The sequence below is a fragment of the Cyprinus carpio genome, chromosome B12 (assembly GCF_018340385.1).
Source record: "Cyprinus carpio isolate SPL01 chromosome B12, ASM1834038v1, whole genome shotgun sequence".
NCBI lineage: Eukaryota > Metazoa > Chordata > Actinopteri > Cypriniformes > Cyprinidae > Cyprinus > Cyprinus carpio.
Genome location: NC_056608.1, coordinates 19,931,067 through 19,947,607, shown reverse-complemented (window position 1 = coordinate 19,947,607; position 16,541 = coordinate 19,931,067). Strand labels below are relative to the sequence as shown.

The window sequence follows — 16,541 nt, the reverse complement described above, 5'->3', positions numbered from 1 at the left end:
AAGAATGCACTTTCAAGGAGCTGGTCACATTGTATAGTGGAACTAATGTGATTACAGACGGGAATAAAAGATTCATAAATAATTGATAGAGTACAGCATGAACCCCTAAGAGAACACCATGGGCACTTTTTGGGCAATCTTAACAGAGCTGTCATCGCATTTTTCATGCATGCTAAGACTCGGTTCAACTTATGGCATGCTAAGAGCCTGGGACCCCTAATGTGAAAGGACCGATGGCAACAAAGTCAAAAAAGCTGTCAAAAGACCAGAGCTGAACGATGGGGAGGAATCATCTTTTAGAAATGTGGCTTCTCGAAAGATGCCAGCCGGATTAGACTTGGTGAACTGTAGTGGGATGCATAATGCACATGTTTATATAACTATAGAAATTAACCACAATGTCCGTTCTTTTTTTTTTTAGGAGGGTTTATCAGCCGAAGACTTCACAGGGAATTTGCACACACCATTTTTAAATGTATTACATCTGTTATGAAAAGGAATTACTGAGCAAGAGTTCATGGAAACAAAATGCATACTGATAATAAGATAGTTTCTGAGGAGGGTAATTGCATCTGGTTACAACTTATGGCTCCTCCAGTGGTTCTGCACATCAGCCTGGGACCCCTAATGTGAAGAACGATGGCATGGTTACAACTTATGGCTCCTCCAGTGGTTCTGCACAGCAGCCTGGGACCCCTAATGTGAAGAACGATGGCAACAAAGGTCCAAAAAGACAAAAAAAGAATACAAGAACACCAAAACATTAACACAAGAAACCAAAAAATCATGAAAAATAACACAAAAAACTTTAGAAATGTGGCCCAAATTAAGATTCGAAAGATGCTGTCAGCTAATATGAGATTAGACTTCAACTAGAAGTGAACTGTAGTGGGTATAAAATAAATATAATTGCACACGTTTATATATAACAAATATATACAATATGATCCAAAAATGTAGGGTTCTTTTTTTTTTTTAATCAGAATGATTTTCGAAGACTTCACAGGGATAGAACATATACACACACACATTTTTATTTTTAATGTGGCATTACACCCTTAAGTTATGAAAGGAATTACTGAGCAAGAGTTCACTGGAAACCAAAATGCATACTGATATATAAGATAGTTTCTGAGAGGGTAATTTCAATATGCAAAACAATTTTGAGACTACATCAATGTTAGATTTTAATGATAGTCATCAAAACATAAACAAAGCTGTTCATTCCTCTCAGAGATCAAGTTTTATGTTCCAATATTTCCCTCCAATTTTCTCTCTCGCTCTCACTCGGTTACAGTACATTGCTTCTGAAGCAGCCACCCTACGCATGCAAATATGTGATTTAAAAATGCATGGAAACTACAAGCAGGCGAACAATCACTTCTCTGTCTATTTTCTGTCACATCTGTGCTGTCAGATATAGGGCGAGATGCCTGCAGTCAGAACAAGAAGCCTCGTGGGAAAGCGGAGGCCTTCAGTTCCCGTATCTACAGAAAAGCCTATGTGGAAAAACATTCTGTGCTGTCAGATATGGAGATTTGATTACTTGGCTTCCATGTGATGGGTCCTGTTCTTGTTGATCCGATGACGTTAGGTCGTCCCCGAACCAGGACGTTTTTCTTTATAGATTAGGCATTAAAATTTCATAGCAGGCCTCATTAGAGAACAGCGAAGCGATCCTGAATAGGTACAAAAACACAAATAAAAACCAAAATAAAAAACAAATATGTTGAGCACTTATGCAACCCTGATCAAACTGACATAGATATCTTACGGGTTCTTTTTACAGCAGTAATTGTATACAAAGATGTTGAGCACTCTGTATGTTTTACCCTGAAAAAAAAAAGCATGCCCCATCCAGGTTCGTCACTTATTGGGGTCACAAATAGTGAATTTAATTTCTGTATTTGGTTGTGTTGTGAGATTTGGCCATGTTTGTTACTTCAAAGATCTAAATTTTTTTTTTCTGTTATGTCGAAGTCACGCCCTGAAAACAGCAAGTGCTCTCAATTCCATCTCACCAAAAGGAGAGGAAGATCATGGTGCAAGTAAGAAGGTGCTGAACCTGTATCCTCCTTTATTAAGGAGTTTCTGGATTTCAGCTGGCAAAACTATTTACTAAGAGCAAATACGTTCTACACAGGAGTTGAATTTGTACATTTTTACGATTGTTCTTTTCTGAATCTGTTATGTCTGTTGTTTTAAAGAATATAACTTTTTCTATGTATAAATGAAATGTTTTCAAATTTTTGGAAAACTGAAAGTAACATCACTGCAAGAATATTAAAATGTTATTTCAAGTATTACAATGAACAATTAAATCAAATTTAAAAGAATTAAACAGTAATTTTGTTTCTTTTTATAGTTTTTAACTACTGAGACCTGTTGAAAATACAATAATTTGTACAGTTTTACAATAAATAGTAAAAGTGGACAACAACTTACAGTCAATTTCACAGTGTAAAGTAATATTTTATTGTATTAAAATATATGAAAAGAAATAACATTGTGTTTTACAGTAAAAAAATATATTATATTGTAAATAAATTTACAGCAAGTTAAGTGTGCTGTAAATATGAATACAGTATCTTTACTGCAAGTTTAATTTACAGTAATTTACTTTCAAACAACTACAAACTTATATACAGTATATTGGGTAAGAATTAATTGTCCTATACAGTATATTGGGTAAGAATTAATTGTCCTACCCTTATAAATGATGAACAAAACTTACAATTTAATCATTAAATCTCAACTAATAAACATGCACTCAAATAAATAATAGGGTGTAATAATATTAACAGTAATATGAAAATTATATAAAAAGCAATAATAACAAGATAATTCTTTAAGAAAAGTGTTAATCTTTAAAAAAAGGTTTCTTAAGACTGTCTAGTTGAATTGTCTCTTAGACAACCCACCCACTAGTTGAGAAAAACATGTAATAAAAAAGACAGGCAACAAAAGTGAGGTGAGGCATAGAGACGGGGTCAAGGAACTAGGTGTGTTTTGCTTCGGCTTGTCAGACGTTTGCCATCCTCTGACAATCCACCGCACACTTACACCCGTCTATCCCAACAGGAGATATGACACAAAACCACCCCTGAAATACCAGGACTGGATTTACTAAAAACAACACTGAGCTGACACCTCACAAAAAAGGCAGTGGGAAAAGTGTCCTTGTTGGCAAGAGGCTGCGCAAGAAGTATTTTCTTTGCTGTGGCCCCTTCACCCGACTGCTGATTTCTAACCTTTAGATTGAGAAAAAAGCCTCTTTGGACTCAATTATCAAATTAAGTGGAATTCAGAGTAAAGTTTTCATAGCAATCAACAGAACGCCCATGAAGCTCTACTTAGGCTGACCTCAGAGCTACATCACAACAGCAGATTAAGACATTACAGAGTGTGCTGGGTTAAAGTATTCACCATAAACTGTGGACTGTGTGAAGCAGCATTGTTTAAAAGGTGAAGTATGAAACTTCTAGAACACCAGTGGTAGAAAGTAGAGATAAAATCAGTATGATCTTGAGAGAGATATATATAGCTTTGCTATCCTATGAATATATATATATATATATAAAATAGAAAAGAGTTATTTTAAAATTTGGTATTTCACAATATTACAACATAAACATAATTTAAAAAAAACAAACTCAACCATTATAAGAGACAACATACAAAAACATTTTACAAATTACAAAAATTACCAACCCCAAACTTTAGAAAGGTAGTATTAAGATAATTAGAAAGGAACTCACTCACCATCCACTGGAGAAACACTAACATTTTCTTCAGAAAACATTTAAAACCTAGTTATTACTGCAGTTCTCTTTAGTGCCACTAGTGGTGCAGAAATCCCTGTACCTTTAAAAATGTAAATGTATTGAAAGAGCCAAATCCAAAATCACAAAAGACGTAACTGTGTGACATATAGAGATACAGCTGAACATTGTGTCCCTTGGCGGAATGCAGTATCAACTTTGGCTGGCCATTGTTAGGGGATTCAGGGTTTTTACAGCATTCCTGACAGTTTCCAAACAAGGTTACACTGAAATAAGAAACCACAAAATTGCAATGTGACTTCAGGAAATACTCCAAGGAACCAAAGGCTAAAAGCTACAGCCACTGAATCCCAGGCCTGTCATTCACATTTCAAAGTAAATCTCATCACTGTCACAAGTAAACACAAACGGAGACGAACTCGACTGGCTCCTGAGGTACCAAAAATCAACTGCTTGGTGTTTGATGTTCAATCCACAGGCAGCAAAGCTTAAAGGGATCCACCTTAACTTTGATTTGTTTGTCGTATGTTTAGCAGACTCTACAAGTTTAAAACCATCATCTTTGATCACAGCAAACCGCACGGGGGTGGCGAGGATGTTTTATAATGGGAGAAAAAAAAACTGGCACCACATCTAAGGACGTCATTCTTCTTTTATTTTCCTCTCTTGAGTTAAAAAAAACCCAAAGGATGAGTTAAGAGCAGAGATCAGTTACCGCCAGGTATAGGTGTGCCCAAGACCTGTCACATTACACAAGATGAGTCAGGACTTTAAAAATGAGATCAGAGAGTTACTACAACGACAACATGGCTCGTGATTTGTGGCGGCGTTCTACCAGCTGCTTGGTTTTACTACGAAAACAACACAAACAAAGCTGCTCTTCACTAAGAAAGAACAGCGTTCATCACATAGACAGCACCCCGAATAAATACAATACAATCAGAATGGCTTTCATTAGCCATGTGTAATGCAAAACTCTGTCAGAAGGGTATACGCACCAGGAATTTGTCTTTGTACAAGCTGCTAGCGGATACGATGACAATCACGTCACAGTTTCTGCATGCACACAGAGCTCTAAGACTTCAAAAAGCGCTTGAGGCTTCAGGAACAAAGAGACAGATTGTATACAATATCTCTGTTATTCTGTTGCCCTGTATTTGCACAGCATAAACAAATCTGCCCTCAGGTACCCAGTGTAATTTACATCCAACACTTGGATTTTAAACCAGCCTTTCAAATACAACAATAAACTCTGCATTACATTTATTTCTAGAGGCAGATGTGTTTTTCCAAAGCAACTCCAAAGTGACATTTTACCAAGGTTGCCTTTTAGATTAAAACTAAAGAATTTTTTTTCAAACTAATTTACACCAGTGTGACTGTATAAAAGCATCAGCTGGTAAAAAATAACCTCAAAAAAAAAAGTCAAGATTAAAAAAAATATTTATGTATACAAAGTATAATAAGTAGGGCTGTCAAATGATTAATCACGGTTAATCACATCCAAAATAAAAGTTTTGTTTACATAATATATGTATGTGTACAGGGTATATTTATTATGTATATATGAATACACACACACACACATAAATTATATATTTAGAAAATATTTACATGTATATACATTTATATATTTATATTCTTATATTTTATATCATATATAAATATATTTAATATATAAACATAACATATTCTTCTTAAATATATACATGCATGTGTGTGTATTTAAACATAATAAATATACACAGTATACACACATATATTATGTAAACAAAACTTTTATTTTGGATGTGATTAATCGTGATTAATCATTTGACAATATAGGATGAATTTAGACCGGACAACTTTCAAATATCATTAAATCCAAGAACAACAATAAAACAGGTTTTTTTTTTTTTTTTTTTTTACAGTATTGTCTCATTTTTAACTGTTATTATAATAAAATATACACATTCAAATAATATATATTATAAATAAATGATCGAATGCTTTTAGCTTTGTTCTGTTAATATAAAATAAAATAAAATATATAATGTCCATGTTCCATAAAAAGAGAAATTAAATTACATTTAAGTAATTCACCTAATAATCCAAAATTACCTAATGTCTATTTTTAGCAACAATTCTTAAAAAAAAAAAAAAAAATCCAGCAAAAATATATATATATATATTACACACACAGTTACAGTCATATTACATGATTTTGGTCATACCACACACCCCTGCTGGTTACTATGACGCACTACTATGACTGCAGTTAAATGTGTACACATCCACCACGCAAAACCAAGCTACAACTCTGAGTGGGAGGCGAGACACAGGCTCTTTGCCTACTGTAACGTGTGGAGTGAAGACTCCGTGCAAATGCCAAGCGCTTGCCACAAGAAAGCCAGCTCCACAGTTTATGGGTTAAATGTCCTCTGAAGCCACAGAAAGCCTATTAGTCTCAGACTGAACCTTCAGAAACACTTGCAGAAGTCACAAGGCCATCCAGACAGTACAGAGAGAAGCAAACGGTATGCATTAGAAATATCCAAGTTCCATTTTAAAAAAATAAAACTGGCATCTGATACCCGTGTTTCAACATGCTTTTTGTCATATAAAAGCACACGTGATTGATGAAACTGTTCTAAGTACTCTATCCCTCCTCACTGTTCCTGCTCAATTAGAACTTCAAAGACAGCACATCAAACACAATAAATTTACAGAGTGCCCATCCGTCCGCCTTCACTCGCACTGCGTTCGAGCGCTACTTCAGCCTCTTAGACCTTGTATCCATTTCATTGTTAAATGCACTTAAAGACCAGTGGAGCCCTGATTTTAACTTGTGCAAAGATGGCAATTATAGCTAATCAACCTTTTCTCCATTTCTATAACTTCAAAAATGACTCCTAAAATGAGTTGGCTTCTTAACTCTAAGATTTCTTTAAACCTTTCATGCCTATCCAAGTTCTTCCCCCATGTTTTCCCAAGTCACCTATGCATTATTAATTTAGCATCAGTTCAAATGTGCACAGTCTGTTGTTCAGCATGCTAATCGTCAGGATTGGTTCTGGCACCTTTTAATAACTGAATTATCAAAACTTGAAAATTCATGACTACTAGATATTAAAATCATTTTACAGAGATTACACAAAAAAAAAAAATATATGAATGTTTTTTACAAAAAACTTAATTTTCCATAAGCAAAATATATTTATAAAAATATACTACAATTCAAAAGTTTCATGTCAGAAATATTCATAATAAGCTAATCTTCAACAAAGATGCATTAAATTTATCAAAAGCGACAGTAAAAACTGACTTTTCTGTTACATTATAACTATACAAACAAAACAAACATATATATACATACAAATTTACACACAAAATAACAAAAAATAAAAAAACAAATATATATATTAGGGCTGTCAAATGATTAATCACGATTAATCACATCCAAAATAAAAAGTTTTTGTTTACATAATATATGGAAAATATTTACATGTATATACATTATGTATATATAAATACACACACATAAATTATGTATTTAGAAAATATTTACATGTATATACATTTATATTCTTATATTTTATATTATATATAAATATATTTAATATATAAACATAACATATTCTTCTTAAATATATACATGCATGTGTGTGTATTTATATATACATAATAAATATACACAGTATACACACACACACATATATATATATATATATATATATATATATATATATATATATATATATATATATATATACACACATATACATATATATTAAATAAATAATTAAGCAGCACAAATGTTTCCAACATTGTTTCTGAAGGATTGTGTGACAACACTGGAATGACTGCTAAAATTCAGCTTTTCCATAAAAGGTAAAAGTAATATCAAATAAATCAGGTAGAAGTGGATCAAATCTAGTCAGAAACGTGATCCAAACACACATCTATTTGATGCAGGCATATCAGAAAAAGAGAAGCAGCAATCAATCATGAAATGGCCTATGAGACAATCTGAATGGTTGAACGAATTTATGCCCAACCTGAGAAGCAAATAATTGCTGGTTTGTTTCTGCACCTTCTTGGCCTCAGGTAAAAAAGGCCACCAGCATGTGACACATTGAGGTCGGGCAAACAGAACAATGCAATGAGTAAAAGCACTGCAGAGGTGCCACTAAGGAGGAAAAAGGTCCAAGTGTACGCTGATTACAGATGGAGCAAACCAGAGTGTATGCAACGCGTGCCGCTCGCTCTCTGTTTCTTCTCATTCTAGCTTGGCAAATGTTTTCAAATGAAAAACATCAGAGAGGCACAGCTAATCTGGCCTAATGTATTTTTTAGATACACAGCAGGAGTGGAATGCAAAAGACTCTACAATTGGCTCACTTAAGTGCTGATTTCTTTTCTTTCCCTCTAAACTAACGACAAAGTGCACTGTGAGAGCACATATCGAGTGTTTGTGTCCCGTGTTTGTGTAACACAATGAAACTCTGCTGGGCATTGCGGGACTCACTGAAGTCAAGCCAACGCTGCAATGAGACTTCATCCATCTAGCTGTACACAAGCAAAACAATAGAAAAATCAACAGACCGCCAAGTAGGCAATTACTCTGACTGGAATGCTTGTGCAGAGTCGGGGTTAAGTACCAAAACTAGCGGGTAATGCATTTCTAACCATCTACAACTGGATCTGTGTGGTCTGCCCTGGGCCTGCATCAACACATCTAGCCAAACTCTGGTCACCACATTTTTTACTTTTGCAATCATGAATTTTAAACCATGGTAAAAGCTACAATGCAAGTACATTTTTATTAGTGTGAAAGTAAAGCCCATTGCTAGCAAAATATCTAGATTACAAAAAATTCTCCACAGCACTCACTCTATTCCCATAAAATTCAGTAATTGTTTTCAGAAATTACTGATCCACTTTCAGAATTAGACTATTAGAAGCAGCAAATTTATAGGATGATAAAGCACAGTTTACCTCCAAATCCTTATTACTATAATGCTTCTGTACCTGGCTCACTTATTTTTTAAATAATGATTCATTACAGCATTATTTTTTTATCACAGTAACAAAAACTACAACAAAAAAGTTAATTAATTTCTTTACTTAAAAAATTTATACTACAATATATACAATTATTTTATAAATAAATAAAATATTTTTTGATTGTTTTAATGAACAGTTTGTGTTACTGAAACAGACAAAAAAATAAAAAATAAATGAATGATGCGGTAATTATTCATCATTGAAAAATAAGTGAAACAGTAACAGAAACATTACAGTAATACCAGTTTGGAGGTAAAATATGCTTTATCATCCTGAAGCAGAGAAATTATTATCCTAAAATTAATTCTGCAATACAAAAGAAAACTACATCTACACACAGATCTAAAAGTACACAATATCAGACATGCACAGCTTTTTAATATACACATGCACCCATGTGCGGGCAGTGAAGTGGTCTAACACTTGCTAGCTTGTTCCAGCTGGATGTCAGGTCACTTGGCTTCATATAATGTGTTTGGTCCAGTCACGTTCTGCTGAGTGTGCAGTTATTTTATGAATGTGCATGGGGTGACTGACCTGATTGATGGAATTGGCTGTACAGGAGGAGAGACACGTTCCGACTGAAGCCATCAAAAAAGTGACAGGGTCAAAGGGCACTGGAGCCATTGCATAGCCAGCAGCTGCCGTAGTAACCACAAGAGCTATGGACAAATAGAAAGAGCAAGGTTACAAAAAAAGCTTATTGATTTAGTTAAAACGTTATTCACCGTTATTTAGTTATTCATCCTCTAAACTAACAATTAAGAATCAATCTAAGAAGAGTCAGAAGAAAGTTAGCTAAATGTCATTAGGCTATTAGACATCAATAAATGTTCTGCTATCATATCACTTCCAGCATATTATGCATGTTAATAAATCAGAACAAATAAGTGGAGTGCTTATCAGATACAATATTATTCTTTCAGGAAAAGCTAAAGAAAAATTAAAAGGATGAAAACTGTCGAAGTACTTAATGGGCGGAGACTTTTTTTTTTTTAATGATTATTATCTAATCATTAGTCAGTGCTTTTTTTAGATTAAGCATCACATTTAACTTTCCATGAACTTCATGATTAGCTTTGTTTAATGCATAAGTAACTACATATTGCTCAATTATGCAATATGACTTTCATCCATGCAAAAAATATAAAACATATACCTGTTAATTTAAGTTTGGAGAGCCGTGCGTAAATCCCTGGTAAATCACTGTATTCGACCTTTAACTCTTTCCATTGCCGGGCTTCCAAGCGGGCTGCCCTGGCTGCTTCTGGTTCAGTGGGGTCACATGGTGGAGCCACAGTGCCTGGTTCAGGCTTTAAGGCTGGTATCTGCTGAACCTGACGGACCACTGAATCATCTCGATCATCCAGCACAGAGGCAACATGCTCCTGTTTGGGTCTCGCTCTCTGGCAGAGAACGCTGCTGCTCTTCACATACTGGGGAAAGAGGGAAGAAATATAGCTATGACATTTTATGGATTTTAAATTTAATCAGTTTATTCTGTTAAAATGGGAAGATAAAGGGAATTTTAATATGCATAATGCAATTTGCAATAATTTAAGGAATAATTGATTAAAATAATATCACATAGAATTAGTATTCCCCTGCAAAAGTATTATAAGAGAGTGGTCTAAAAAATGCTAGATAATAAATAGTATATCAATAATGTCTATAAATAGCTCATTTTTATTACTGGTTATGCATCCATTAGGGCTGTGCAAAAAATCGAATACGATTTTCATGCGCATCTCTTCAGTAAAGACGCTCCTGTAATTAGTAGTATATCTCCAGCACGTGCGTTCAGATCAGGGTTGCCAGGTTTCACAACAAATCCTGCCCAGTTGCTTCTCAAAAACTAGTCCAAAAACTAACCCAATCGCGTTTCCAGGAGGTTCCCCGATAAAAATTGCATCCCGGGGTTAAAAAATAAGTTTTTTTGTCAGGGTTGCCCTGGTAATATTCACATTTTAGGTGCTAAATATCACATTATTGGTATTGGGGTCGCTTCAACCCGCGAACATGATAAACAACCGCACACTTGGCAACACTGGTTGGCATTTACTACACAGAGCCGTAATTCACTGACAATCTATACAAAATCTATTTTAAAATCGCAGGCGATTCTTTGTCGATTTTGAAAGCGATTTAGTGTAGCTTGTCGGTGGACTACGGCTCTGTGTAGTAAATGCCGCTCCACCTGAACCAGTGTTACCAAGTCTGCGGCCTGTTTTTCATGTCCGCGGGGTTGTTTGAAGCGACCCCAATACCAATAACGTGATATTTAGCCCTTAAATGTGAATATTACCAGGGCAACCCTGACAAAAACGTATATTTTAACCCCGGGATGCAATTTTTATCGGGGAACCTCCTGGAAACGCGATTGGGCTAGTTTTGGACTAGTTTTGACAAGCAACTGGGCAGGATTTGTTGTGAAAACCTGGCAACCCTGATCTTAACGCACATGCTGGAGATATACTACTAATTACAGGAGTGTCTTTACTGAAGAGATGCGCATGACAAAAAATCGTATTCAATTTTTTGCACAGCCCTACTTGGCCAGTATTACTGGTTATGCATCCATAAAGGCAGCGCTTCTCAGCCTGTACCTGTCTCTTCAGAAAGCAGAGATGCTGGAACGTCATCCATTCTGCTTGATCTCTCCTGCAGAGCTGAATCAGACGCCTGGCACTCATGTGACTCCTGGCCACATTTGCAATGAGCTTCTGCTGCACGCCGACACCAACCAAACCTTCAACAAGACAAGACATTCATTAATACTGAGAAAAACAGAAGAGGTGCCACTATATGCTAAGGTTCTTCTTCCTGTTCAGACATCCCTTTTTGACTCACTATATGAGTCATACAATTTAATTAAATTAAAACTAAACTATTATAAAAAAAAAGAGTCAGACCATGTAATTTTATGAATGTGAAACTTTTCTATTAGAAATAACAACTGAATACGAAATCCTTTATCAATTCAGTGGTTGTAAGAGTGTATCACTATGCCAACTCCACTCAATTTACTAGATATCTGACAACTCCACAGTGACATCATGCCAAATAACACATGACATCATAACAAAACTGACATCTGCAACACTCATGAGGACACAATACAGCAGTTTTTCTAATATAAACAATATTTGCACGACAATCTCTCTCTCTCTCTCTCACACACACACACACACACACACACACGCCTGTATATACATGATTATACAATGGGCAATGTAAGTCAAATGATTTGTCGCAAGCAATATGCACAAAGCAGAGCAGAAAAAAAATATTTGTATATCTATGTTATTGCATGTAGGCACGGGGATTCCTTTTAAAATAGGATCACGTCATGTAAACTGTGATGTTATTTTAAGGTCATGCTGCTGCAGTATGCTTCAGTTCAGCGGCTAGGCTAACCGGCTAGCAAAATGTCAAAATACCACCTCGGAACGAGCCAGAGCTCACATATGCCTCATTAACATTATATAGTTATTAATACCATCACGTGAAAGGCATTTCCAGACTCCCGTCAGTCTACTACATGGGGTTTTGTACATGTTCCTCAAACGAACGGCCGGCTGCGGCTGAGTCCCCTTCACATGCTGCAGCGCGCCATCTTGACCTCGCTGTCGGAAGAGAGAAGTGTTTCCTGTGACGTGTGTCCTGCTGGAACGCGCCACGAGCACGCGGCACGAAGCCACGCACAGTTGTAAGCATTGAGTTACAATGGATTCCTTTCTGATTTAATAGATTCTATAGTGAAGTAACGATGAAAATGTTCAAAAGCTTTATTTTAGTCAAGACTCTACTGTATGTGTCTTAAATAACTTGAAAATTAAAGAAAAAAACTTTTTGTAAAAATGGATACAATATATAAAATATATAGGCTATAATATAAAATCTACAAATACAATAAAAAAAACTTGTGCCTGGTCTACGGATGGGCTAACAAGACCTGCTGCAATGGTCTTCTATCTTATTGCATGTCTTATATGTGATTCATAATTTCTTAATACCGATACAGTAGTTTGCAACATCTGATAATAAAAAAAAAGATGACTCAGCCTACTCTGTAAAAGCAACAGAGATGATGTTCACATTGTCTGTTAAAGATCTCCTAATAAGATCAGTTTCCATTCTATCAGTAAATACACTCCATTTAAATGTAATGACATTTCTTGATCTTGAACATCTTCCTCCAGTATTAAAGGCCTGATGGTTGAAACCTGCTATCCAAACCCATTTCCCTGATTCATCTCATTCATTACGGCCACTTCCTGGCCAGCCCTTGCATCCTCTCCTAGCAGATTACATGATCTAATCTCACCCCCCTTATCCAGATAGAGCTCTGATGAATGTCAGCGATGCCCAGCGGTACGTTCTAACAGCCACAGATCATGAGCTCTATTCAGCTCCCACAGACAGGAGTTGTGCAACAAGATGGGATAGCAGCTTTGACCCTGTGAACTTTTTTGAGAATGGTCTGATTCGAGGTGCATGCTATTGTGTTGGTAGGTTTTGCCTGACTTGAAATCACACTATAAGAAAAGAATAAATGAGCCTGCAGCACTTTACAATAGTGCGGCTGATTTGTGTGTACATGTACCGTTTTTATTTTTATTTATTTTTTTTTTTTTAATTGTAATCATATAATGTTGTTCATGTGTGTACATGCAATACATATCTTGACCTAATGTGCTTAAACCAGTGCCCTAAAAAGTTGCACAATATGACACAATCATACCCAATAAGAACCAATTTGATGTTTAATTTGTTGGCAGGATTTAGGAATAATTAGATCTCACTATGGATTGGCTACAAAGTAAATCATACCAATATAACAGACAAAATGTCCTGCTGATTTTTATGGTTGTTTAGAATAAAAAACTTTTAAATAAAGTTAATATATATATATATATATATATATATATATATATATATATATATATATAAGTATATATATATAGTAAAATGATAAAATGAAAGTAAGGACTGGTATATCTTACATAATTAAAATAAGTCTAAAATATTCACTGTAGTAAGATATTAGTTCATTATAGCCTGTAAATGAATAAAAAAAATAATAAAAAAGCTTTTCATGCTCTTTTTATTATAAATGAAATAATAATAAACTATTCAAAAATATCAGATAAGTATCTCTGTGCTAAAGTTGTTTGACCTTTCCTGATGAAATACAGAAAGAAAAAAAATAATCAGTGTCATTCAGTCGGATTCATTGTTGTTTTGCTCCACGATTTGCAGCAATCCATGTAATCTGATTCCCCAAGAATAACATAATTTGCATGCTTGTTGACAATGCATTGAATGGAAAAAAAATGAGGATGAGAAAATAAAATCAGGAAATTGTTTGTTTGTTATAAAAGATGTCCTTAGTGACAAATCTGATTGGACACTTGCAATTATCAGCAAGAAATATTCATCATTTATAAGAAGAGACTGCAGAATTTATGTCAAAACTGATTTTATTCACTTTATACATTCATCTTGAGTTGACTGTGACTTGCCTTCACAAAGACAATATGGTAAACATGTGGTAATGGTTCTCACTGTGTCCTCAAGTGCCATTTGTAACCAAGGATGCTAATCAAGAATGCTCACACTCTTTGTTCTTCTAGACTTCTTCTAAGTGCTGCCCTCAGCCTTCAGAATAGACACCTACAATGGCTATTGTCATATAGAAGTGTGTGATAATTGAATTAGATGCTCCATAGGGTAAAGACTATAGATATAGAGAGGTCATAAAGCTAGACATGCCTCCACATCCTGCTCAGCACAAGTTTTTCAGCTTTGACCGACCTGAGAGGCAGATGGCCTGGAGGGCTTCAGAACAATGCGGCCTGATTGGGTGGATCTGCTTAACACACGGCACTTTTCAGAGCACACAGACAGAGGTCTCATCCACTGTGGTGGTCTTTCATCATGTCAGAATGTAGCATCTTGAGATAGACTGTCAGCATTCTTTCAGGGCAAGGAGAGAGAAAAGAAGACTCATGAACAAAGGGACTGTAGACTGTGAAATTTACTGAAGCGTTTCTGTCGGGGTCATGCATTGATGGAAGAGATATATGATATGATGTAAAACAGTGCTCAAGATTTTATTTATAAAGAGACTTGTATGTATGCTTGAGCAAAAATAAATGCTCACAACTGTTTGCTAATGCACAGCGTCAATTAGAATAGCAGTAACAATAACCAAACCCAAAAAGAAAAAAAAAGAGAGATTTGCACGAGCTGTATTTTCTATACTATACATCTTTTGTAGATTTTCAGCTAGTCCCAGTATAAATACACTCTAAAATGTTTTTTTTTTTTTTTTTTTTTACTACATTTGATTTGTAAAATTCACCACATTGTTAATATTTTACATTATTAACGTTTTACATTGTTGTTTCAAACTCTTCCAAACACAGTTATGCAACATAAAAAAGTTGAATGTTGTCCATACTCACAAAATGAATGTTATTTTAGCTCTATATATGATATTAATATTTAAATAATGGATACTTTTTTTTTTTTTTAGTTTTCAATTTATATTTATTTTTATTTCAGTTAGAGTTGTAGCAATTTTTTTTTTCCAGTTAGTTGCCAGGTCAAGTTTCTTAAAAACATGTTTATCTACTATTTAGATGTTATTTTATTTCAGCTTTATTAAAGGGTTAGTTCAGCCAAAAATGAAAATTATGTCATTAATGACTCACCCTCATGTCGTTCCAAACCCGTAAGACCTCCGTTCATCTTCAGAACACAGTTTAAGATATTTTAGATTTAGTCCGAGAGCTTTCTGTTCCTCCATTGAGAATGTATGTACGATATACTGTCCATGTCCAGAAAGGTAATAAAAACATCATCAAAGTGGTCCATGTGACATCAGAGGGTCCGTTAAAAATTATTGAAGCATTGAAAATACATTTTGGTCCAAAAATAACAAAAAATACGACTTTATTCATCATTGTCTTCTCTTCCGGGTCTGTTGTGAACGCGACTGCTGTGACTGTTGACGTACGACGCTGCTGACGTGTTTTCTGGTGCGCCCAATAACAAAGAAAAAACATCTGCAGCATCGTACGTCAGCGCGTCACTGCAGTGCTGTGAACGCGCTCACAACAGACCTGGAAGAGAAGAAAATGCTGAATAAAGTCGTAATGTTTGTTATTTTGGAGCAAAATGTATTTTCGATGCTTCAATAAATTTTAACGGAACCTCTGATGTCACATGGGCTACTTTGATGATGTTTTTATTACCTTTCTGGACGTGGAAAGTATACCGGACATACATTTTCAATGGAGGGACAGAAAGCTCTCAGACTAAATCTAAAATATCTTAAACTGTGTTCCGAAGATGAACGGAGGTCTTACGGGTTTGGAACGACATGAGGGTGAGTCATTAATGACATACTTTTAATTTTTCGCTGAACTAACCCTTTAAATAAACAAAATAGATTTTTAATAGTTTCAGTTTTAGTTAACTATAACAGCTCTGCATAGACCATTATAAAATGGTCTTTACATTACATACATAAAAAAATGAGTAACGTTGACACAAATATGTGACCCTGGAACACAAAACCAGTATTAGCCTACATTGCACAGTTATATTTGTAGCAATAGCCACAAATACATTGTATGGGTCAAAATTATCAATTTTTCTTTTATGCCAAAAATCATTAGTATATTAAGTAAAGAACATATTTTG

At 35.0% G+C, this 16,541-nt stretch overlaps 1 protein-coding gene across 1 annotated transcript in view; it reads right to left on the bottom strand.

Moving 5' to 3' along the window:
* LOC109090003 (protoheme IX farnesyltransferase, mitochondrial) overlaps positions 1-12,522 on the bottom strand; it is a 31,992-nt gene extending 19,470 nt beyond the window's left edge. Inside the window, exons 1-4 of the mRNA XM_042735923.1 lie at positions 12,328-12,522; positions 11,435-11,577; positions 9,988-10,264; positions 9,366-9,490 (exon numbers count right to left, since the gene is read on the bottom strand). Coding sequence (XP_042591857.1) covers positions 9,366-9,490; positions 9,988-10,264; positions 11,435-11,577; positions 12,328-12,385 — 603 coding nt within the window. The 5' untranslated portion in view covers positions 12,386-12,522. The remainder of the gene's footprint in view (positions 1-9,365; positions 9,491-9,987; positions 10,265-11,434; positions 11,578-12,327) is intronic.
* Between the last annotated feature and the right edge of the window lie 4,019 nt (positions 12,523-16,541).